The sequence below is a fragment of the Symphodus melops genome (assembly GCF_947650265.1).
Source record: "Symphodus melops genome assembly, chromosome: 8".
NCBI classification, from domain to species: domain Eukaryota; kingdom Metazoa; phylum Chordata; class Actinopteri; order Labriformes; family Labridae; genus Symphodus; species Symphodus melops.
This window is the reverse complement of record NC_136698.1, coordinates 8,508,010-8,531,944: the sequence shown is the minus strand read 5'-3', so window position 1 is coordinate 8,531,944 and position 23,935 is coordinate 8,508,010. Positions and strand designations below refer to the sequence as shown.

Genomic DNA, 23,935 nt, shown 5'->3' with positions numbered 1-23,935 from the left:
CACATACACAGATGCATGACATTCTGCAGACAGTACAAATTAAAAAAAACATTCAAGTCCTCACAAACAAATCCGTAACCATCAACCCCGCTACACCCTTCAGCTTTCTACGCATCCTTACGTTACTTTCTCTTGGATATATAATGTGATTGCATTCGAATCTTTTTGTCAGTGTACACATATCTAAAACTTTTTTTGTTGCATTTTTAAAACTGGAACTTCATAGTGATTTTTTCACACACAGCATTTGATATAAGTGCATAATTATGAGGACAATTCTGAGCTCCAGCCTGCAGAGACTTCTGGCAGAGCAGCATAAGTCATCAGTCACCAGAGGCTGCGATGGACTTTTTGGACCCGTTCATCTCACCAACTGCTGTCGACATGCTGGACAAATATTTGTCTTTTGAGACACAGGGCAGAAGAGCGAATTGGACGTGTCGATGTGCACATGGGAGAGGAGCAGGAAGAAGGGGGGGTCTTTAAAACGCCAGTCAAAAACAATGTGTTGTGTAAAGATCTAAAGATGACATCCTGGAGACAAGGAGGCAGTTTTAGATGCTAAAATTATCATCACATTGGTCAAACTCTTATTTATTACACAGCCCCAAAAGACCATCTTAAATACTGTATGCTGACAGTCAGAGAAAGTCATACTGTGGTGTTCAAAGACTGACAGGAGAGTGTGTGACTATGTTTCTGAAAAACCAAACGGAGTATGCAGCACCTGCACTGCGACTTCAGAGAGGCTCCTGTGTATTCAGCGCCGTGTGATTAGCTTAAGAAATAAACACTTCTAACCCCTGGAGCAGATGGGCAACGCTGACCAAACACCGGTGTTCTTTCAAACACTTGTCACTACACAACAAAGATGATTGTGAAGTCTTTGAAGATGCTTGAGTTAATTGATTTAAAGATACTGGTGATTTTACATTACGTGTATTTCAACAATCATCTTAACTCATTTTATGTATTCGTGTCCTCATTATTTGGAACTACACTTTCCTTGAATAAAAACAAGAGTTGCTCCCTTTCAAAGTCGGTTTAAAAAAAACTTATTTTGAAACGTTGGTTCCTCACACAACGAGAGTCATCCAATATTTGGACTGAAAACGTTTTAAGGGCCACACGAGGGACTAAATCTGGGGACAAACATGTACGGAGGCTGTAGTCTCTACAAGGGGGCACCCAGGTTCCAGTCCCAACAGTGGCTCCTTACCCCACAGGTCATTCCCCACTATCTCTCCCAATGTCCTACTCCATCTGCTGACCTATCAAATAAAGAGATAACTGAATGTACGAAAACGTGCAACTTTATACCAATATTTGATCATCCCTTCTCTCTCCTCACGATGACCTGTGGCATGTCACTTCACTTCAAGTGTGGCCAGTGGGATCAAATGCAAACACTTTCTATTCTAGCACGGTAGATCAACTGATGACATGGACAACATCTTCCCGCGCATCACTGGACCTGAACAAACTGCAGTCTTGAACTACTTTGTATTCTGTGTGACTGCACTCATTCACGCCGACCCCTGTTTCACCTTTCACTGGGTCAGAATCGGCTGTATCAATCTGCTGCCTCTTGAACAAGGAATCACTTACTTGGGAACATCTTTATTTTGGGGCAACTTGCTCCCAACTCAAAGGAGAAATGTACACTGTTTTTGGGGGATTCAAATTTGGTTGAGCTGACCCTCATCTGAACTTCTTCAGTACATCATCCACAAGCAGAGACTAAATACACCATGCCAAGAAACAGTTTAGGTTGACTTCTTTTCCAGCGTTTTAAGAAGTTAAATCAAAGCTGATCGATTCTCTTGAATTCTGCAAAAACAAAAAGCTGTCCCCTTTCCAAACTGAGATGGAACTCTGCAAAAGTCAAAATCACCTTTTCCACTCTCTGCCATGAGCTTTTCCAGTGAGGCTGGTTGATGTGACAGTCCCCTTCCTGACCACCAAGATCCCCCATAAAAAACAAAAAGACATGCCTTCTAAACCTCCTTTCTCTCATCCGAATTTCTCCCTTTTTTTTTTTTTTATTTGTTTCCATTTTTTATACCAAGAAAAGTAACAAGTCGTTTCTTGCTGTGATTTCCAGTCTGACTTTGAGATGGTTAAAATGAAGACCTTGTATAGGCTTCCCTCCGATGCTCTCCTCCCTTCTTTTGCCACGTGCTTGAGAAACATGTCGGACCTCATAACAGATGCAGGGGTGGAGGTCTGCTGCCTGAGAGTGAGCTGTTTGAGAGGCCGTGGTGTAACCGTATCCGCCAGCCAAATGACTTCTAGAGTCCAGCTGGCTGCTGCTTCCTATGACAACATCACCTCTAGTAATGAGAGAAAGCTGCGAGGAGACAGTGTCATGTGTCTCTGTGCGTGTGGAAGAATGGGTGAAACTGTATGAAGACAACTCTGAGGTTAATTCAAATATCAGTGAGTCTGCTGATTCTTTATTTAGACACATTCATCTATCCTTCAGACTCTGATCATGTATGGTGATTACAGCTTTTCTAAAAGACCAATAGCTTATCTGGATAATTGTCTATATGGTGTGTTTCATTTAATGAGAGAATTGCTCCACCTAGTGGAGAAATCTTTTGGGTGTGGAGGTTTTTATCTCCCTTAATTATCACTGTGACTTTCTCACACTTTCTGAGTGTTTCACTTCTATGAACAGAAACAGAAGCAGCTTATCAGACAGCTGCTGCAGGTTTGATCAGGTACATTTTAAACTGGTAATGTGTGCTGTGTTTATGTGAAGTTCATGAGCACGAGTGTGATTGATTTAAATGTTTATGTCAATTTGATTCATTTTATCTGAAATTTTAAACTTCCAATTTGCAAGTTGCAACTTCATGGATAGCTTTGGTGTGTACATTTTTCACATGCTGTGGCTATGAGATAAGATTAATAACACTCACATCGCCGGCTTTAACAGTCTATAATGCTGGTAAGTTCATTATTTACAAGTGTGTGGGGCTGAATTAATGCAGCCTCTGCAGCATCGCCCACAAGACACACAACCTGGAAGTGCTGTGTTGTTTCAGAGGGTAGTGTCTGCTCATGGCTTTACTCTTTATTTGTCTGAGATAAGTGACAGAGCATACTTCAACACTGCCAAACAACACCCAAAGTCACCTTCAACGAGTGCAAATTAAGTCAAACCAATTCATGCAGAGTGCTTAAATGTAGTTCATTTGGAAGTGAAGTCGGAGTAAAGTGCAGATTTGGTCTCCTGAAGGTGGGCCCACTCTCCAGCAGAGGTCGCTCTCTGCCTGATAAGTAAAGTATGTCAACATATCAGAGGAAACAAACACAACCACAAAAATAAGGACGAGCAAAAGATGCTCAGCTCTTCTTACCAAGGTTAACAAGAGAAACGGCAACACTTTAACATGGACACCATACGCACATTATTCTTCGATGTTTTAATTTCAAACTCTGACTATATCCATATTGGCGTTTACATTTTTTTTTACATACAAAAGCTGTGGAGCTCAGCCAATAGATCACCCTTTTGCAACATTAGACCCTAAGAATGCATACTCATATGTCACACCACATCAAGCCGCATTCTCCCTGAACAAAGTGAAATCAACAATTACTCTGGCAACACAGCCTCAAAGCACCGACAGTGACACTCTGGTGGAACAATCAGGGTGGATTGTGGGACGTGTGGCTGTGTTAGGGTGCAGGGTATGTGACTGTTTGTTGTGGTGGTGTGTGTATTCACGCAATACAAGAACCACATGTCACATTCACGTGCTCTGTGCAGCCAGGCTGGCGGGGCTGGGGAACTATTCCAGGCTCAGGGGTTTATTTTGGGGGTCTGTTGTGTTATTGTCCGCCTTCCCACCTATCACTCGCTCTGTTGTGGTTGTACTGGGTCAAGAAGGCTGTTACTGGAAATTCATCGGTCTATAAGCTAGGACCAATGAGGGACTGAACACGCTGGCTCAGTTAGGGAGATCAAAGATCATTTCGATTGTTTCACATCGCCTGGATCTGTACTGTTGCTGTTTTACTTTCCTATTGTGTGCTATGAGTTAGGTTTGAATTATTTTACATTTGTAAATTTGCTTTTCACATTTTTATCTTTGCAGGCCGATTTTTTTAATTCACAAATTGGAGAGGCAGTCACAGGTGCAACAATAAAATGCATGTCTTTTTGACAGGGAGGAGATACAAGTGTGCCGCTTTAAAAACAGTGAGTTTCCTGTGTTGGTTGATACAGTGAAGGTGTGGCCTGTATTTGTGGTTGTGCTGGGATGTGGTATGGGAGGGTGAGTCAATTACTGACCGAGCAGCACAGCACAGAGCTGGGTGCATGGTGCCAAGCCTATACGCTCACCCGGACTGATGACAGGAACAAGCATTAACAAAAGAGGGAAAATACAAATAGGCAATACATTGTTTAAGAAGCACACTTAAACCGTTACCCATTCTGTCCATTACAGATGAACTCGTGGAAATGTATAGTCTACACACACAAAAAATAGAAAAGTTATGTTTATGCCACGGTCTCTCATTGTAGATCAGCAACAACAGGTGGGATCTTCTATCAAAAAACAAACTCCCTCTGCTCACACTGAACATACTGTATGATTGCATAACAAAACAGAAATGCCCAGAAAGTCAGTAAAAATGCATGAGCCACAAAATAAGGCACAATCACTCACAAAACATTTAACTGCTGCATGTGCACGATTCAGTTCAAATCTCCGCTCAGTCAGAAACGTTCGTGTCAGGGTCACCTCGCTGAAAACTATTTCGCTGGAAGACTTGCAACAAAAACAGGAAGTCTGCTGAATGAAACTTGCCACAAACAAAATAAGCTTCCTCTTACAAGCTGTTGGGTAAAATGCCAAAAAAACAAGATAAAAAAAAGAAAAAGAAAAGCTCAAATAGTGCAAAGTCACACACTGCTCCCAATATTTATACTAAATGTTTCTACAGTGAACAGACTGCATCAGCAGCAAATACCTGTTCAGACTCCAAGTGTTTCCCCTACACTGGTTCCCTAGAAGTCTCCCTTTCACTCTGCATAAACCAACATACCAGGGACGGATTAAGAAGAATAAAAAGATGATTATAGAAATGTGGATTCGGAGTATTGGTGGAAACTAAACAGGAAAAAGACAAAAGGCCCTATTGACAGAGGAGGCACAGAGGAGACAGTGAGGAGGGAGAGGGAAACCAGAGTGGTTCTCAGGGCCGACGGTCTCTTAAAGAACGAAGCGTTCGGACAAAAGTTCAAACCTGACACATAGTCGTCATTCTCTTTCATTGCTCAGTTAACAAAAAAACCTCTCTACTTTAAAATAATTTTTTTTACTCTTAAAGTTGACTCCAAAGTAGCACCAACAATAATATAAAAACATTCATTAAACTGTCTGTCTGTCTGTCTGTCTGTCTGTCTGTCTGTCTGTCTGTCTGTCTGTCTGTCTGTCTGTCTGTCTGTCTGTCTGTCTGTCTGTCTGTCTGTCTGTCTGTCTGTCATATAATCATTCCCTTACAACCATCAATACAATAATATGTTATCATGGCATCAGTGGTTCAAAGAATTGAGTGCAGATTAAGTAGATATAAGATTTAAAAAAAAAAAACTGTATTTAGTAGCATGTTTTACCATGAGAGAAGTAATGACTGGTGAATGTGATCTTGTGAACTGTTTTGTGGTTTACCCGTTCTCCGACTGTCCTTCCATAACATCATAACCTCAAAATCAATAAATTTTTTAAATACCAAATGTCATTATATTTGGCACTTGTCAATAGAAGGCACAGCGGTCAGCTCAGTCCCTCTATTGAAACAAATGGGCACAGAAGCTTCAAGCTACTCATTGGAGCAGACAGACACAAATCACTATCAGGGTAAATTTACACTACATTTAAAAAAGAAGTCACGCCGCTTTGCTGCACACATGTTCTTCCGCCTGTGAAAAGTCTGTGAACAGACGGCAGCATAAGCATAATCTACTTCCATTGTGTCAGGACAATGGATATCCAAAAAAAAGAAGATTCAATATATCATAAACACCCTCAAAAAGCAAATACATGCTAGTGCTCTCTAGCACTTTTTAAACATTAAGATTGATTATGATTGAACACATTTACTGTAAACGCCAGTAACATCAACAGTGCACTGTGATCTCACTGGTGTGTTAAACACTACATGTACAGTGTGATCTGTTTAAAAATTAACTTGCTTTAACTGGACAGAGCGTGTGACTGCTCTCTGCTGTGTGAACCCTCCCTCTCATGGAGAGGAGCGCAGCAAACATGCAGGATGCAAAGATCAAGAACATACCCCAAGCACGAGTGTCTTCTACCGTGCCCAAAACCAGTCTGCAGCCCTTTCCTTCCCAGTCGGAGATCTTTGTTCATTTTTCCTTGAACTCCTGACTCACATGAGACTCTCAGTGTTGTAAAGAAAATAACTTGAACATCTGCGCTTAGCCTCTTCTCTGAGTTTCTTGAACTGTTGAAAATCAGTCTGAGGTTTTTCTCCCGTGAAATGTCTCGAGTGTACCCATGAGGGTTTTTGTAACGTGTTAAATGAATACACAGAAAAAATCCAGGTAGGAAACAAAAGCAAAGGCAGATGATGGACACATCTGATTAATCCTCAGTGCCTCAGGATGCAGGGAAAACCAGTGAGAACTTTTGCAGACTTCTTACTCTGAAGCTCCTGGCAAGCCTCAACAGAGCAGACTGGCGTGTGATATTCAATTAGTCTCTCCAGAAGAAAGAAGCAGAACCGGAGCTGTTGTGACAGAGAAGCCAGCTGCTTGGAAGGATTAACCAAAGTTGTCTCTTCTCTCCCTGGTTCGCTGTCATTCTAAATACTTGTACTAATCCCAGACATGACACTGACTACATTCCTCAAAAGGTTATTTAAGCGCAGACTGTCCAGGAGAATGTTGAAGGTTTTTCTTCTTGAGGAAAGTCTGAAAACTTTTGTGTTAGCCTGCTTCTCTGTTGCTCCTTCACTCTGTGTGCAGGAAAGAGGAAGAGCTGAATTTTTTTGCTGAGAGCAATGACACTGCAGAGTATAGCGTCAGCGAGGTTGACCTCTTCCTCCGACAGTGTGAGAGCTTGTGGAGTCCCCTGAGATCGCTGTGGAAGTTGAGGACAGCTCGCCAAGTCCTCAGAAGCTCTCAAAGAATCTTTTGTGTATTCATTCAAAGTCAACACAGATGCAGGAGGTCGTCTGAAGCAGTTAGTTTGTCAAAGGCTGATCCTTTTTTTTTCAAAGAACATTTCCACATATGTAAGACACAGTCAAAGCAGTGAGTGATGTCTCTTTCTAAGCTTTGCAAGACTGAAATTGCTCCAACATTTAGACAGATTAACATGTCAGTGTGTTCCAACTTGCCAAAGAGAGATCTGACTCCACGGTGTGGCTGGCGGGTGTTTTTGTGTCTGACAGAGCTAGCTTTGCTCAGCCTTCTTTGACACGTGAGCTGAACGGGCCACCTGACCTGACACCCTCCTTCTGCTTCGGCTGCCCTGCAGCTACATCATCACAGGGGGTTATTGTTAGAGTTGGTGCTGGGCAGGCTGGCAAGGGGCGTATACTGGAAGGGAATTGTAGGGGGGAGAATTCACAGCAAAACCTGTAACACTAAAGTACCAAACAGAGTCTCACAAAAAAAAAGGGTAAAGTGATGTTTGGTATAGTTTTGGTATAGGTATTTGGTATAGCTTTGATAAATCAGCAGATATGTTTTGTATGATGGACTGAATTAAGATTTTATCCACTAAAACAATTGATTGTTGCCCCTTCTCAGGGCCCAGGATGATGCCATAGATATCTTGGTTTGGTTAACATAAAGCCTATAATCCAAAGATAATGGATTATTTATGTTCCAATGCCAAAGTAGCAATGTGTTATTGTTGTTTCTTTCTCCCACTCAGTTTGTCCATCAGATGAATAATCACAGACTAGTTTCACTTTACATACAAAAATGATACAAAGGAGGACAAACTGGCAAGTAATCACAACTAGCTATTGCCACATGAATTTATGTTCATGCAGGATAACCACAAGCTGATGTTATGCTACCTTTCAAACTCTACATAAAATAAGGGACACAAGGGAAAATCTGCTTCTGTGAGAGTTCGCCGGAGTGAAAATGAAATTTGTATAAGCGTGTGAAGATAAATTTCACAACTGCTGAGTACTCATTAACTTTTCACACATTACATGACAGTAATGCTCGAACAGTACATAGAGCTTCAGCTAATACATTGTTGACTCAAAGGTGTAATTACACTCCTGCCATGTACGTACATCCTCTGTCTTAAACAGAAAGAATTCCCAGCAATAATGATTTAAACGACAGCAGTGACATCTCAGAAATACAGAGCTGTGATGATTATATCCTTAATATAAAAGTCTTAGAATTATCCATTGATGCTAAGTAATGTGAACTTCATGCTTCACCCTTCAGAACAAATTCTTATTTAATACTTAATTGTTTTTACTCCAAACACTTTTATGGCGATCCAAACAAATTCCAACCACAGGAAAAATAACCTTTAACATCTGTAATGTCTTTTTTTTTTTTTGTTTATTCAATGGGCGAGAAAGAGAAGATGTCAAAAAAGCAAACCTGTAAAGACTTGTACAAGACTAAAGATTTGGCAAAAGTTAGCAAAAAGACAATACGGTCCAGACTGAACCAACATTTCAAGTGAGTCATCGAAACGCTTTCCCTACGATTTATCTGAAGGTATTTCTTCAAGGATACAATAAACAGCAGATAAATCAATGCAGAGCCATGTTTCTGCCAGCATTTGAAGTTGAATCATTTCAGCTTCAGATTGAAAAAACAATGTTTTGTGCCAACAGTCAGTCAACACCACAACCACTTCCCTTAGCACTATGTGAAAACTGGAAACTATCTCGTTATCTATTTCGTCATGTCGTCAAATTAATCTATGTGATGTATTTCATTAGGTGGAGGTGATAATATGGTCATTGCACAACTGTGTTCAACTTCCAAGGAGACTTAACATTTTGTTAATGTATTTCAACACAGCACAACACCATTCCCCAGGTTTAGTTGTAACTTTACCGTAGCACCAAAGACGAGCTAGCATAATAAATGAAGGACCTGAAAACACTCGCCTTTTAGTTTAGCAGCACCCATGACATACATTTTAGATAACTTCTCACAAGCGCTACTAGGCCTACTGTTGCTAAGTTACGATGGTTGGCTTGTACTTCTTCTGGTTCCCTTGGTTATAAGTTTTAAGACAAAGCTAATATATGAATTCCCGCCCATCCTTGATTTTGTTTGGTTGGCTAGCAAGAAGTGACAGAGATGAGCGTGGCAGTGTTTCGAAAGTTGACACCAAACTGAACAGGTTTTGTACAGTAAATGGGCCCACAGGCCGTAACCTCTCCAGCATCAGACATGTGATGTCTTTGGATTTATCCAGTTGGTTTTAGCCTGGCTCTTAGCTGCTAAGTTTTCTAACGTGAAGAAGTGAAGAATGATTGAGACATTGATTTACATAAACAGCTTTTTCACTCCGAAAACACAATCTACTGCCCTTACTCATCGAAACATGTAAAACTGAGCATATATTCAAATCCTCTGCTGACAGTGCTTTACATTCTCCAACTTTTCTTGCACACTGCAACACCTCGCACAAGTCCTCCTACTTAAAGTGGAAGAAGAATCGGCCACTAACACCACATCGTGTAGCCATCAATGTGGCCCTTCCCAAAGAAGAAGAGAATGTTTCCTTCAGCTGATAGCACACAAAGAAATTGGCATCCCTTTCAGCACACACAGTACCAGCACATCAATACAATTATCACAGGTCAGTGCAGTTTGGCTCCATCCACACAATAACTACAAACCAATAGTTATTAAAACAACAGGCAGGGGTGCAACAGTGCCAAACACTGTAGGGTGAAAACAAGTTCATGCCATTGTGATTTCAAACCGACACCCTTCAACCTTGTTTTCTTTATTGGTGTGTCCTCACAGTGTTATACAATTTTTGTGAATGTTAAAGTGGCTAAAGCTTGTTCTATAGTTTACCTCTATAGGAAGTGAAGTAGTGCAATGTTAAAGCCACTTTGGAATAAAAAAGCAGTAAGCTTATTGAGAGCATCAAGCCCAAAGGATCGCACCCCCTACTGTTAGGCCTCTGCTTACCATGCATCTCAAGTAATAAATTGTTTTCATAATTCACCCAATGACACGGATGGTGAACTTGGTTATCTTGAAATACTTTTTTCTGAAAAGGAGCTGTGAGTTAAAATGTCAAGGGCGCGTTCTCCTCTGGGTTTAATGAGGAAGTTGTCGGTTGAATGGGCTTCAGCATTAAAGTGATTAATGAAGTCATAGGTTAGGATGATGTCTGTGGGAGGTTATGTGCATGTGACATCAGGGCCTTTAGCTTTACTCTTATGTGCTTGTGAAAGTAAAAAATAAGGCCTTTTGAACAGAAGGGGGAAAACTATTTTTCATTACAACGATGGTGTTAAAGTGTATGAAATCATTTTCTTAAAATAATTAACAACACCAGTTTTTTTTGCTAAGTAAGTCAACGCTTCATCATCATGACCCTTTAAATGTTTCAGTTTGTTTACAGACAAGACTGTGAAAGCAGCAGCTTCAAACATTATTTTCCTTCTTCCAAGCTTCGCTCTCAGTTTCCTCAAATGACCTGCAGGTCAAACATGTGTGTTTGGAAAATCACATGACTGCAACCTGCTTTTGCTTGTACTGTGAAAAGATAGTTTCACTTTTTAAAAACAAAGAAAAAAAAGTATATAAACAGTAACTGTGAAATCTGTATTAAACAAGACGTTGCACGACCTCATTCATTCCCAACAAAAAACAGAATTATGCAGATTTTTTCATTATTTAACACTTAAAATATTAATTGATTCAATGTCACACTGCTAAATTTAATCAGCTCAATCTGTTCTAACTTTTAAAAAAAAGCCACATGGTGCATGTTTTTAGTCATGAGGGATACGAGAATAAATGAAGGTTCAGCATTAGACATCATCTGCCTTGTTATTGCAGTAAGTAAGCCCTCCAAACTCCTCTAAACGAAAACCTCAGGTCAGACACACAGCCTATCAGTCGCCAAGATCCTTTCCCCATTTATCTGACCTGTGCCAGGCATGCTGAACACAGCACCGAACACCTAAGGCACAAACAAGGCACCCTCTTTCATTGCACGAACAACTAAGTCCATTGATATGCTACTGGTCCTCACGTCAACAAATCATGGCTTCCCACAGTTACCTTGCCATCAGACAATAGACCTTTTTTTTCCATCAGCAAACCCATGACATTCATTTAATTACGTGGAAAACAGATTTTCAAAAACTGAGACATGTTCATTATCCTCCCCTCAAACAAATGCATGTGCTTGAGTTTATTAAAGTACAACAGGTTCTTCTCTAGACAATATGAATCTTGACCAGGAAAGGACTTTCGATTAACCCTTTACCTGGGTGTGTGTGCCAAGGTGAAGCGTCGTTGCAGTGCAATGCCACGGTTCATGAGGAGCTTGCGGAGTAGCACAGGGGAGTGACGAGGTGAGTTTCGAGGAGAGTCACAAGGGGACATCCTCGGGGATCCACAAGGCGAACCAGATGCTGACCGTGGTTTTAGCTGGATTGGCTGAGGGCTGCTGAGTGGGAAGCAGTCAGCTTCCCCGGAGATTTCCCAGAGGGCCTCACTCATGCTGCTCTTAAAGAGTTTATCAAAAGCTGAACTCCAACGCTGATCTCTGATGAAGCACTCAAATTCGCAACAGGTAGTCATCCATCTCAAAGAAGGCGCATTCTTCAAGGGAATTTATAAAGAAAAACTTTTAGTCTGCCTTGTATTGCAAACACCTCTGCAAGTCTCCAGATCCTCTTTACTTTGCAGCTTGCAAAACTACATTGCCTTCCTCCACAGAGCTTTCTGCAACACTGATGGACACTGACACAAGTGCAGGAGTGAGCCCTCCCTTCAGCAGAAAGCTGTGTTTACATAGCACTGAGCCCTGCCTAAATATGGCCAGGCCTAAATTATAGTGTTGTTAGCTCATAACACAAATGAAGATGCATGGTCCAGCACCCGCTTCATGCAGGAGTCAACAGACGTGCATCTCTCTCCTTCCTCAGCCCATCAGGTCAGAAACAAAAAACTCACGATTATGTCTCTGTCGATGCAGATACACAGAGGCTGCAGCCGTGAAAGACTTTCTTCATGCTGGTCAGTGGGGCCCCTCTCTTTCTAAAAACAGAGCCAGCTTTAGATAAAAGATAACAGCAACCTGGGAAATGTCACTTAAACGTTGAGTTGTTCCTCAAGTGAATAGTGCTTTCCCAGCAGGGCTGGGATCAAGCAGTGTTTCATCTTTGACCCACAGACAGCAGTGACCTAAACTTCATCAACCCAAAACAAAACCCAGGGAATAAGCCAAAATACACAAACTGAAGTCCTAAATCTGCTTGCACTTAAACATTACCCTCTGATAAGCAGCATGTTGTAAACGCATGTATCGCTCACCTTACATACCTACAATAACAGTTCAGGTTTTTTACTCAATACTTAGTACACATCACATGTTACACATTCCCCATGTTTTCCTGTCAAACATCAAATTAGGTTGTGTTATGTTTGCAATGTTTGGGATATGGGTGAAAGGCGTATCTGTGGGCATGTTTATCACTGCTCATCTTAAGATGACAGCAGACAAAAGCAAACATGACCCTTAAGTTGGAATATTATGAGTAAATTCAGTCTGAGAAAACATCCTTTTGTAAGATCTGGTTTCATAAAAATCATTTGTGTCTCAGTTGGATTTTACAATTTTCTACTAAACCTTTTTTCATTATTTGCTTGTTTGACTACTTAATGCCAGGTCCTCTTACTCTCTTCTGCCTTTTGGCCTACTTTGGCATGTGATCTGTGCACAGTGCAGAGATCATATGGACACGCATATGTAATGATGATCAAACAGTAGCTACAATGCCTTTACATCAAAACACAAAATGAGTCCAACATTAATTGTAAAACAAATACATTGTTTTTGCATGAAGTCCCGCTAAAGTGACCAGCAGATGGTGCTCATGCACATTCACAAACACACACACAGACCTATCCAGAAGAAAAAAAAACCACACAAACTGTACCTCACTTGGAGAAATTCTAATAAATAAACATTTTCCATCATGGGACCACAGCTTGTTTTCACCCTCTTACCCTGGAAAGAGGTTCATAACTCAGTCTGCCATCTTATCAGTGACTGACTAAGAAGTTGGCTGAGTGGGAGAATATGATTCAAAATGTAAATACTGCAGACAGCGTGGGCACAGTCAATCAAACGGTTACCATACTGAGTCAATGGGGTGGAGGAGCTGAATCCCATTTCTTTTCTTAAAGTGACTAATGCCAGGATATGTGGAACTATTTATTCGGCTGAGTCACATACAGTACGCATCTCCCTCCCACAACCAACAGACACGCAGAAACACACACGTAAAAAATGAATAAATAAATAACAGAACAACTGGTATTAAATACCTGAAAAACCTGAAAGCATTCTTCTTCTACCATAAGTCTCAAATATCTGTAGGTGAATCTGCATTACATTCCTCTCAACCAAGTAAAAGAGGTGGGAACAACCTAACTGCATAAATACAATTTAATTTAATTTACGCTCTTCTCTCTTTTTAAAACAGCATTGAAAGCTTCTCTCAAGGATGTTTTTTTTTTTTAATCTTCCAAGGATGTAATCTCAGCAGTTCGGCTCCTGTAATCACTGATTCTTCTACTGGTGCTTTGTACAAAAACAAAGACCGGTACTTGGATGTAAATGCACTTAAAGGTAAGATTAAAGCTGCAATGTGAATCACAACTACTGCAAATTGTTCTAGTAACATTTCAGGGATTTTTATAACAAATCAATAAGTGCAATAAGTAGGTGCAGGAGCGGGAAGATTGGTAGAATCTTAGTTTGATGCTGTATTCAGTTTGCACATCAGGAAAAACAAGGACTTGATTGAGACGATTCCCCAGAGATCTCCCTCCAGACACCTTTTAAACGAGACCAAAAACTCCAGCACATGACTCCCTCTCTCTCTCCGGACTGGTTTGTTTTCACTCCATTTAGAAAACAGTTGCACATGTTACTTGTTTAGAAGAACTATTTTAATCAGAGCATCCTGCAAAAGTTTAAGACAACAAATACAATTTCTTAACCCAAACATCAAATTCAGTCATTTCACTGTGAAGTCTTGGTTCTTAGTGTTTCCTCCAGGGTAACACACGCCTGGTTGAATTTAAATAATACACTTCTGAAGATTTATAGGTGAAACTGCAGGTTCAAGAACACATTTAGAGAGGCTGTGACTCAATGCATGCAGACAAACACTCACTTTTCATTTACAAGTACAGGCAGCATACAAACAGTATAGATGCAGACTTGTTCTCTTTCCTTTAAAGTGGCTTAAAAATCTATGAGAAAACATACATTATTCTATTAATTTATTAGATGTCACTTTTTTCTAAAATCAAATAAAAATGCCCCTTTACATGTCTAATAATTGTGGAAAAAAAAGAAAATATTTGGAATGCAATTGATTAACCAAATCAGCAGTCTGAGTTAATATGAGAGAGACCAAACGACACTCTCCATGGTCATTTAAGAAAAAAGGAAAATAAGTGTTAGTGGATGTTGTTTGTATGATAATTTCCCTTTTGGTTTCTGAAATTTCAGCGCATCATCATACCTTTATTTCCTTTTTCCTTTTTTTCTACTTTGTCTTTAAAGAGGAATCTGTTGTTCAACTGAAACGCCAAATTATATTAAAAGGTAAAAAGGGGAAAAGAAAAGCTAAACCCAGAGCCGTGATAAGCTTGTCCAGATGGATACATCCGAGTCCCAGCCAGCTACAGGGGGAGCCAGGAATATGAAGAGGCTCATTCTGGACTCGTTCTGAGGAAAAGACCGACCACTGGGATCAAAGCCAGAATCCTACGTTGTGTAGAGAATCTTACCAATCAGCGATCAACGCTTTCCTAATGACCTCATTTAAATCTTTTTTTTCTGTCTTGTTGTGGAGTATTAAGAGAGATTTGGGAGTTTGGGTCTGTTACTGAAAAAATGTTTGACTGGAAACATTTCATGAAATGTCTTTTACCAATTTCCTCCAGATAGAGTCTTCATTTTAACGTCCGGTGCGTTGTTTATAGAATCCAGTGCTACCGTTAGCGCTCAGGATGCTCTTTGTCTTCACATGAGGTGAGGTCAGACAAAAAAGCTTGAGACCACCTAAAACCTGGTCCAAAGTCTAAAGTCTGTGGTCCAGTAAGCTCCCAATAATTAGAGGACCTATTAGACAGACAGACAAGTTCACAATGACATTTCCACTGAGCTTGTTACACACACACAGGATGCACAAAAGCTCACCTACTCCACTGATTTATTTCAGTGCATTTGCTGATACATACACTGAGTTTTAAAAAGGGGCAGAGGGCTGAGAGACAGAAAGCTTTTGTTACTGTTTCTGTTTGTATCCAGGCCGTCCTCACTGCTTCACTGTGTGTGTGTGTGTGTGTGTGTGTGTGTGTGTGTGTGTGTGTGTGTGTTCTGTCTACAACAAACAGAAACACACTCACAAGCTCTCATGCAACAGAAAGCGGGATTTATAATCATTTTTATGAGTTCCACAGATAATCGAGCCCACTGATACAAATACAGACTGTCCAGTCTCAATTATGCATAAGTGCATGCAGCTGAGGATTCCAGCAAAGAAAACAAGTAAATAAAAGTTTGTTGATGCTGAGCACCCAGAGCATTAACAAACACTGATCCTGCCAGACTGTCTGGAGTTTGTAAAAATTAAAAAAGAAAAGTTTTTTGTTCCTCATGTGAATCATCTACCATCAAGGTATCACAGTGTCCTGTGTGTATTCTGTGTGTTCAGAAGCACAATGTGTAAAATGTTGACGAGCAATTAACATTAACATGCACTTAAACATGTTTAATGAGGTTCTTGTCAACAGTAATTAGCCACAAGAGATGCTGCTCAGTGTGGCCCCTTCAAGATAAGACCGACCAGAGCGCAGGCAAGAACATATATATATATATATATATATATAAATATACAGTTTATATAGAGGAAAATTAATATATACTTTTCCAATAACACGCTGCACTGTAAGCAACTCTTATAGTACATCCTCTTGCCCCTCAAGCACGCTGATCATTTGTTTGTGTCTATAGTGGAACAACTCAAAGGGAATATGTATGTATACAGCGTACATGTTTGCAGTCTGCAGCACTCACCACCCAGACGTCCCTGACATATTGAACAATGAGGATTTTGAGATTTCACTAATTCAATTGAAAAAGAAGACAAGTCGCATGGTGGTTTGTCTCCCAAGTAAGTTTTTGGTTTTTGGCTATCAATACAACCTATGGTCTGCACAGTACGTTCACTTTATCAGTATATTCAAAATCTGTTTTTATTGCTCAGTTTTTCTGTAAATGAGCTTTTAGTAAGTTGAGCAAAGGACCCTGTCTGTATAGCCATTGAGTCTACCTTCTTTGTCTGCACTCTGACTCGTTTCTCAATAAACATACTCACCATTGTCAAGTGGCTCATACAACCCAGCTTCAAAAATACTGAACTATCCCTTTAACATACAACAGGAAAAAAGGAGGATTTTGATTTTGGGGTATCCATAAATATCCCCACATTTCCTGGTAAGTGCATGAATCATTTTTCTCAATGCTTTATTTGTTGTCTATAACGTCGATGACTGAGAACGTCTCTCTCCCTCCCACTATAGTTTACAGTTTCTGACCCACACTTTAGGGTGAAGTGAGGTGACTGATAATAAATGCGTAGCAAGAAAAAGAAACAACCATGACATCTTTTATCACACAGCATCAGATCTTTCTTTCAGGGTCTGTTGTATCTCCTAGGCAACGGGGAGCTCCTCAATGGCAAACTGTATGTTGTTATTCAAACAGGACATCTGAGACTCGACCTCCGCTTGGTGACCTTGTGTAGAGTGCGACCTGCAGCAACAGAGTTTGTGTAATTAAAAAATGCTTCCAAAAGTCGAAGGGAAAAAAAAAAGCCTTTTAAAGTTCATTTTATTAAAGTCATTATCGCCACATTTAAAGCTAAAAAGAAGACACCCAAAAAGGTTCCTTGAGGAACGCTTCAAGAGAGGTTCGAAAATTAAGAGAAAATATTTGAATCCTCTGAGACTTTTTTGTCTGGAAAAAAAAAAAAAAGATCAGGAAGGAAGGAAAAACAAGTAAAGAAGCCCATATGGCACATAGTTTGTTCTGTAAACATTGACAAATTGACTCTCTGGTTTTGTTAGCTGTGCCATCACTGAATGTTTGCCGATTAAACCATGGGGCAAAAGTCAACAGTGACAGAAGCCTTGAGGAAAGCACAATGCATGGAGGATGTGAGAGATACAAGAAGGTGAGATATAATAAATATTTGTTTCAGTTCTTGTTTGAAAAAGGAAAGATACTTTAAAGCCATTTTTAGTCTTACACGCCACATTACAGTTCAATTTAGCACAACTATACATTTCTATGAATAATGTTGTAATTCTTGAACAGTCAAGACCGTTACCACCAGATTCCAACTAAGGGGATAACAACAACACATTTCCACTTCTAAAGTTTGAACAAAACACAGCTCAACTTGCAGCATACTTTTATCCTTTATATATTTTCAGTGTTTTACTTCTGTTCCTGTGAGTACGAGTGTGATCTCTGTCAGCATGACTTGTTAAAGAAGTGTTAAGAAAGTTAGAATACCAAAGTCAAATTCTGAATCTTAATGCAATAAGAAATGACACCCATGTTATCACACCATGTCCTAATGGTCTGACAGCCTCTCAGAAGTTTTGCTCGACAAAGACAGTGTGAAGCGTGTAAGAAATGTCGAGCTCTGCTCCCTGAGACAATCAGTGGATGTCCTTTCCTAATCCATCCTTTACCTATCTTATTTTAAACCACACATTTACGTGATTTATCCTCTGTTTCTCACAGCAGTCAAGCTATCCATCTGTAGAAAATGGATTATATCTTCACCTCGCACAACCAGCATCTCCAAAGCCCTCAGACAAATTCACACTTCCTGGCAACACATGGCTTTACAAAAACATCACCTGGTGAGAATGAAAAAAACCTGTAAACAAGGCACAGGTTCAGAGCCACAGCAGGCAGATTTATTCATGTCTTTGCCTCCTCTTGGATATATATATTTATTTTTTACAGAATAAGTGTCCATCATTGTCATCTCCTTGAATAACTTAGCATTCATTATTTACAAAAGTATAACATAAGTGTATCAGGGCCAGAAGAAAGAATCCAAAAGGAAGAGTGGAAGGAGTTCTTTTCTCTGGGGTCAGCAACGTTGTGGTTACCACAACCAGGTTAACAAGGAAAAGGTTGACAGCGACAGACAATGAAACCTTAACAAAACATGAGAACAAATAAGAATAAAGTTAGTATAGTCTAATCGTGTGTTCAGATGTAGACAAGCAGCCGGACACCATCAGAAAGGACGCCATTTGGATCTGTTTTAGAATGAGGTCAAGAAACAAGCGTACGGTTTATCTTCATATGTGATGCCAATGTAAGTGAGAAATCCAAGCCTGCTCGTTCAATATGAAGACTTATTCAGGCGTTATTTCATTCAAATTCAATTCATCAGACTGGAAGTGTAAGTTGATCCACTGTAGTTCAATCAGCAAATAGACCCCTTTGGGGATTGGCTTTATTTAGAAACAGCATATGTTTGTGACTGTCGGGAGGTGGCATGTTTTAACACCGGATAGTGAGGAAAGTAGCACCAGAATGTGTTACTACAGCTGAAGACAGTTCATTTCCACATGTCCAATCTGCTTCTGTTTCATGCCATTACACTGTTTCATTTACACGACACATTGCTCATCAGCAGCACTGACAGGAGGTCAACCTCCAAGTTTCCTGATCAAGTTCTGTAGATTATATCAGGGCATATGTCTTAAAACCCTTCTGATAATGTTTACATGTATATCTATACATGTATATGTATACTGTATATCTTCTCTCATCATTATTCAGAATAAATGATACACATCATAAGGACGAAGGGCTAATCCAATACAAAGAGTAGCTCATGGATGAGCAAGACCAAAGGTGCTGGTTCATTGATAATGCTTCAACAAGAAGGTCATGTTTTGTTTCACTTTCTCGATGAAGACCGTCAGTGAGACTATGAGGCAGACTGTCACTAAAAGGTCGGACCATTAGGGGGCTTTCAGCCTTTTGGGAAAAAGTGTTTTATTCTGTTGGCCATTTTTTCTCCTTGAAACATGACATTTGGAGGCTTGTGCTACATCTGCAACATTAGCAGCTAAAGGTTTCTATATTTATCTTACTAATTTATTGGTACAAAAAAAGGTTATTAGCTCCATGTTTCATATTCCAGACATTACATATTGAATAGACTTTAATGATATGATATTTAGTAGCTTCAGATGTGGTTTCAAATTAAAGACAACAAACAGATACTGTTTGATTAAATAGATGCGTTCTGACAGTACAGTCATCAGAAATGATGAATATCTCTGCGATCAGATGAAGACACACAAGACTAAGTTAAATAGGTTGTATCTAAAGAAGAAAAAGAAAATGGTTATTTTTCACATTTATTCAAAAAGGACAGGATTTTACTGAGGCTTACACTTATTCTAAAGGTCACGCCCTTTTAAATGATGGATCATGACACAGTTGTTATTTAAATGCCCATGTCTGGGAAGGTTTTTTTTTTTTGTTTTGTTTTTTTATCACTGTGAAGCTTGATTAAAAATTCTCACCTAAGTGCTCAGTTTCAATTCATAATGTAACATTTTGCAGTTGTGACACTGCACAGCTGAAGTAAAAATTGACCATATTTAAATAAATAAAATTAAAAAAAAAATAAATATATATATATATATATATATATATACACATTTTATTTTTTATTATTATTATTTATATATATATAAATATATACATTTTATTTTGAAAAATAAAAGTGCTAAATTAAGAGCTATACAACAGTATATCATTTTGGACTGGCATAGTGCTCTCGAGTTCTCTTAGATTTTGTTCTTATGACAAAGAAAAAATCCCAGATACAAAAATGTTGGTGAGTTAAATAGAAGTTCATTTGATGAGAATGGAGACATCTTAACAAGCAGCTAGATTGTTACATGTTTAGTCAAACCACACAGAAAACTTGGTGCTGAACAATATTTAAACAGCATTTTGCATGACACTGTCCAGAGAATGAACGAGGGCAGATGGTCCCTTGTCTTGTGATTATTTGCTGATAGCTCCCCAATTCAAGGTGTGATTCACAAAGAATATTGTGTTAATGACATTCCTCTCAATGTGCTTGTGTTAACCATCTGATTGTTGAGAGGAACTGTCAGCACTTCCGCTCTCTGGAACTAAGACACCTTCAGATAGTAAACTTAGCCTTACACGACACTCATAGTCAGTTAAATCAAATCTTCATTTAAAACACTTCCATTCAATACAAAGATGGTAGGGAGTAATGGTTTGTTTTCCCATGTGGTCTGTGTGCAGGACTTAATTGTGCTCTTTGACGAGAACATATTGGCTGAGTTAAAAAAAAAAGGCATTATGCTGTTAAGCGTCATTCATCTTCCTGCGTGGACAGGAGAATCCTCCATCGTCTCCGCATGTCTGAGCAGAATGTAATGAGATTCAATTATTAGCATATGAACCAGAGAACATGGCCCAGCATCCTCTTTACATCACCCTTTTGTGATTCAAACTGTTAAGGTGGGCGTATGTTGACATTTAAATCTTGCGTAACGCTGTTGAAAATCTGTTAGGAATAAATGAAAAAACAGTTTCATCCTTTAATCAAATGATGACTATCTCTAGGTGTGGGTGTCAAATTGTTTAAATTTGTCATTAGCATTTAAGTCGCAATGGATCAACAAGCTAAACAATTAATTTGATCTCGACAGGTTTGTTAGACATTAGGACTACGTTTTTGCACCAGCATCAATGGTATGGAGTTGGCCTGTCTAAACAGGAAGACAAACCTCTTGTTATTTCGCCTGTCTGACTAATTAGCACAGAGAGGACCCTTGATTCAACACACGAGAGGATCTGCATCAATGTGATGAATCAGAGTCATTATGCCTCCTGTTTGCTTGTGGACGGGATCTGTTATCCTGTCCTTCTAATATTGCCGGCTCACCTAAAACAATTACTGATATTAAATTGTTTTGTTTGTGTGTGTGAAGGTGAGGAAGGAGATACAGGGAGGGAGAAAGGTCAATAAGTCTTCTTTCTAGATGTGCGTTAAACTGTGAACATCCTGTAACACTAGGCCCGTCCCCTACTGAGGATTTACACAGTCCACCTTGATCTCTCAGATTTTGTTTACTGTTGACTGTCTATCGATTGTTGTTGTTCTTTTTTTGTGCACATTGATCCATTTTCACCTTTGAGTTTAAAAACAAATATTTGTCTTCTGGAAGACAATTTGATTTTTTCTCACTCATTAAGTGTGTATTAAGGTGACCTTACATTACAAATGTCCAATACCTAAAGCAGACTGAAGGTTTGTGCGTAATCAACCACCAACAAACAAACATCTTTTAACCTATTTGAAGATTTTAAAAAAACCTAATAATAAAACCTGAATAAGTCTGATCATGGAGTTACCGGATACTAGCTGCAGGTTGGGCCTGATCTCTGTGCTCTGCTACCTGGACGTAAATAAGCAAAGCAATCAATAGCATCTTGGAGGAACAGTGCTGTATGGGCATCATTTTCATCTAGAAAATTGAGATATAAAATGTAGGTTGTGTCCGTGTCAGAATCAGCTGGAGGATGAGCATGATTACAAATGAATCATCCGGAGACATTCCTGGCAGTGCAGCCACTTTACATGAAAACACTGAAGACATAAAGGCATGAGCTCTAAAAGCTCACATGACCCCATCAGCAGTAACGTGATTATGAATGTCCCTGTCTTCATCAAAAACATCTACTTTAAACATCTATATCTTCACGCTGCATTAACAAAATGAAATAAGGCGTGTGCGGCAGCTTCTTTGAAGAATACGGACAATTCAAGGGCAGCGATAAAACTCCATTCTTTTCAATGTTATTGTCTGGTAATTCATCACGGCTTATCATGAGCAACTGCATTCATTTCTCTCATCTGTTGTACCTTGACTGAATCAGTGGGCATTGTTTGCACTTGGACAACAAGTGCTTTACTCATCTCCTCTCGTGCTCCCCGTGTTATTGCGCTGTTGATGCCAGATGGCATCAGAAATCCTATTTGCTGTTTTGATTGCTTGCTACTCAGAAATATATGACATGGTAGTCGACATTCTCCACTACAATAGATAACATGGAAAACAGCCCCTTAAATTATTTGACCCTTTTACCCAGTTATTCCAATTCGTTATGAAAATACTTGTTTCACAAATACAAGCTGAAAATATAAAGTCAAATTATTCTTCACATTCACAAAAATCCTCCACCTGTTCTACTGATCTAGAAGCAGGAAATGCCACAACTCTACGTCTAGGAAACTGCTCTAATTTTGATAAAAAGTCTTAAATATTCCGAAAACCTAACAGACGTGTGTTCTGGCATGGACGGGGACAGGGAAACATGTAAGCTCTGCAGTGACCAGGCTGTGAGGAAACAGAGCTCGCTGATGCTAAGAATGTAGCGCCTGCTTGTGCCATTTGGATACATTTCACTTCTCTATTGTGAGTGGGATGCCACTGCAGGGATATTAAAATGATTCTTTGTGTCACAGTATCTGTTGACTCATTGGTATTATTAATTTCCTGTTTATCTTGTATTCAGGGAACTGTAATTGTTATAGACTGAATTTCATTCCTCTGAGGGTCTTTAAAAAGTCTATGGCTCTTGCCAGTGTAAAAGACGTCACTTCAAACTCTCACAAGAAATCTGCCCCGCTTAAAATGTTTATTAAAAGACTTGGTTATAAAACATGTTATGTAGTTACACTTTTCAAACGTCAGTCTCCTATTAGCACTGATGTTAACAGAAGATGTAGAAGATGAGACAACATTTGAAGCAATACGGGTTCATTCAAGCCTTTATCATGTCAATATCACATCTGAAGACAGAAATAATTTCAGATGAGGCAAATTCTACATAAGTGCTGTAAAGATTTTTAGAAGGGCAAATCTCTGTCCTTTAAGCTCAAGGATGAATCTCCATGTTTAAGTCACGTTAATTGTGTTAAACAAAGACATGCTGCGAAGAGAATAATGATGTAATAATCCTAATAAAAAGAAGTACAGTTTCCTATGTGTGTCTAAAGTACTTCCTGAAATGTTAGAGCGAGGTAGGCAAACAGAACTGTGTGCAAGTAATGATTCCATTTCTGCGAACTATACATCGGTCGAAGGTCATTTAAAATGTAACGTTGATTTTTCTTTTCGATCATTCACATCAAAGCTTCATTTGTTATGAGGTAATAGATTGTTATTTTTATTTTGCACAGAGAAAGGCAATTACAAATCTAAGAGCGTCATAGGCCCATGAAACATCCTGAGAAAAACAGACCAGTTTATCAAGCAGGCAGCAACAGTTCGTCTGCTTCGGGCGACAGGTCTGCCGGGGATTTCAGTAAACTCTGTCATTGCTGTGTGATCTCACTGCCAGCCTTTGGTGAATGCACAAAGAGCAGGAAAACAATCAGTATTTTTCAAATGTAAGGGCTTTTACGTCACAAACGTGTATTTTAAACCTCGGGCTGAAATTTCTTCCACAGAAAATTGACGAAGGCTCAGGTCAGTGTAAGACAGTATTTGTAGTTTAAAATCAAATCAAATCAAATCAAATCAAAC

General features: G+C 39.4%; 1 protein-coding gene across 5 annotated transcripts in view; it reads right to left on the bottom strand.

Annotated features, from left to right (window-relative positions):
- Positions 1-23,935, bottom strand: part of LOC306828790 (3',5'-cyclic-AMP phosphodiesterase 4C-like) — a 79,198-nt gene that overhangs the window by 31,949 nt on the left and 23,314 nt on the right. For 2 of the 5 annotated variants that reach the window (XM_079351443.1, XM_079351444.1), the window contains exon 1: positions 11,496-12,704. The exons of 2 other annotated variants lie outside the window; for them this stretch is intronic. In XM_079351443.1, the coding sequence (XP_079207569.1) occupies positions 11,496-11,812 (317 nt within the window). In that variant the 5' untranslated portion in view covers positions 11,813-12,704. Of the gene's footprint in view, positions 1-6,315; positions 6,975-11,495; positions 12,705-23,935 lie in introns of those variants that run through there. One more of the 5 variants, XM_079351448.1, reaches the window with a different exon arrangement.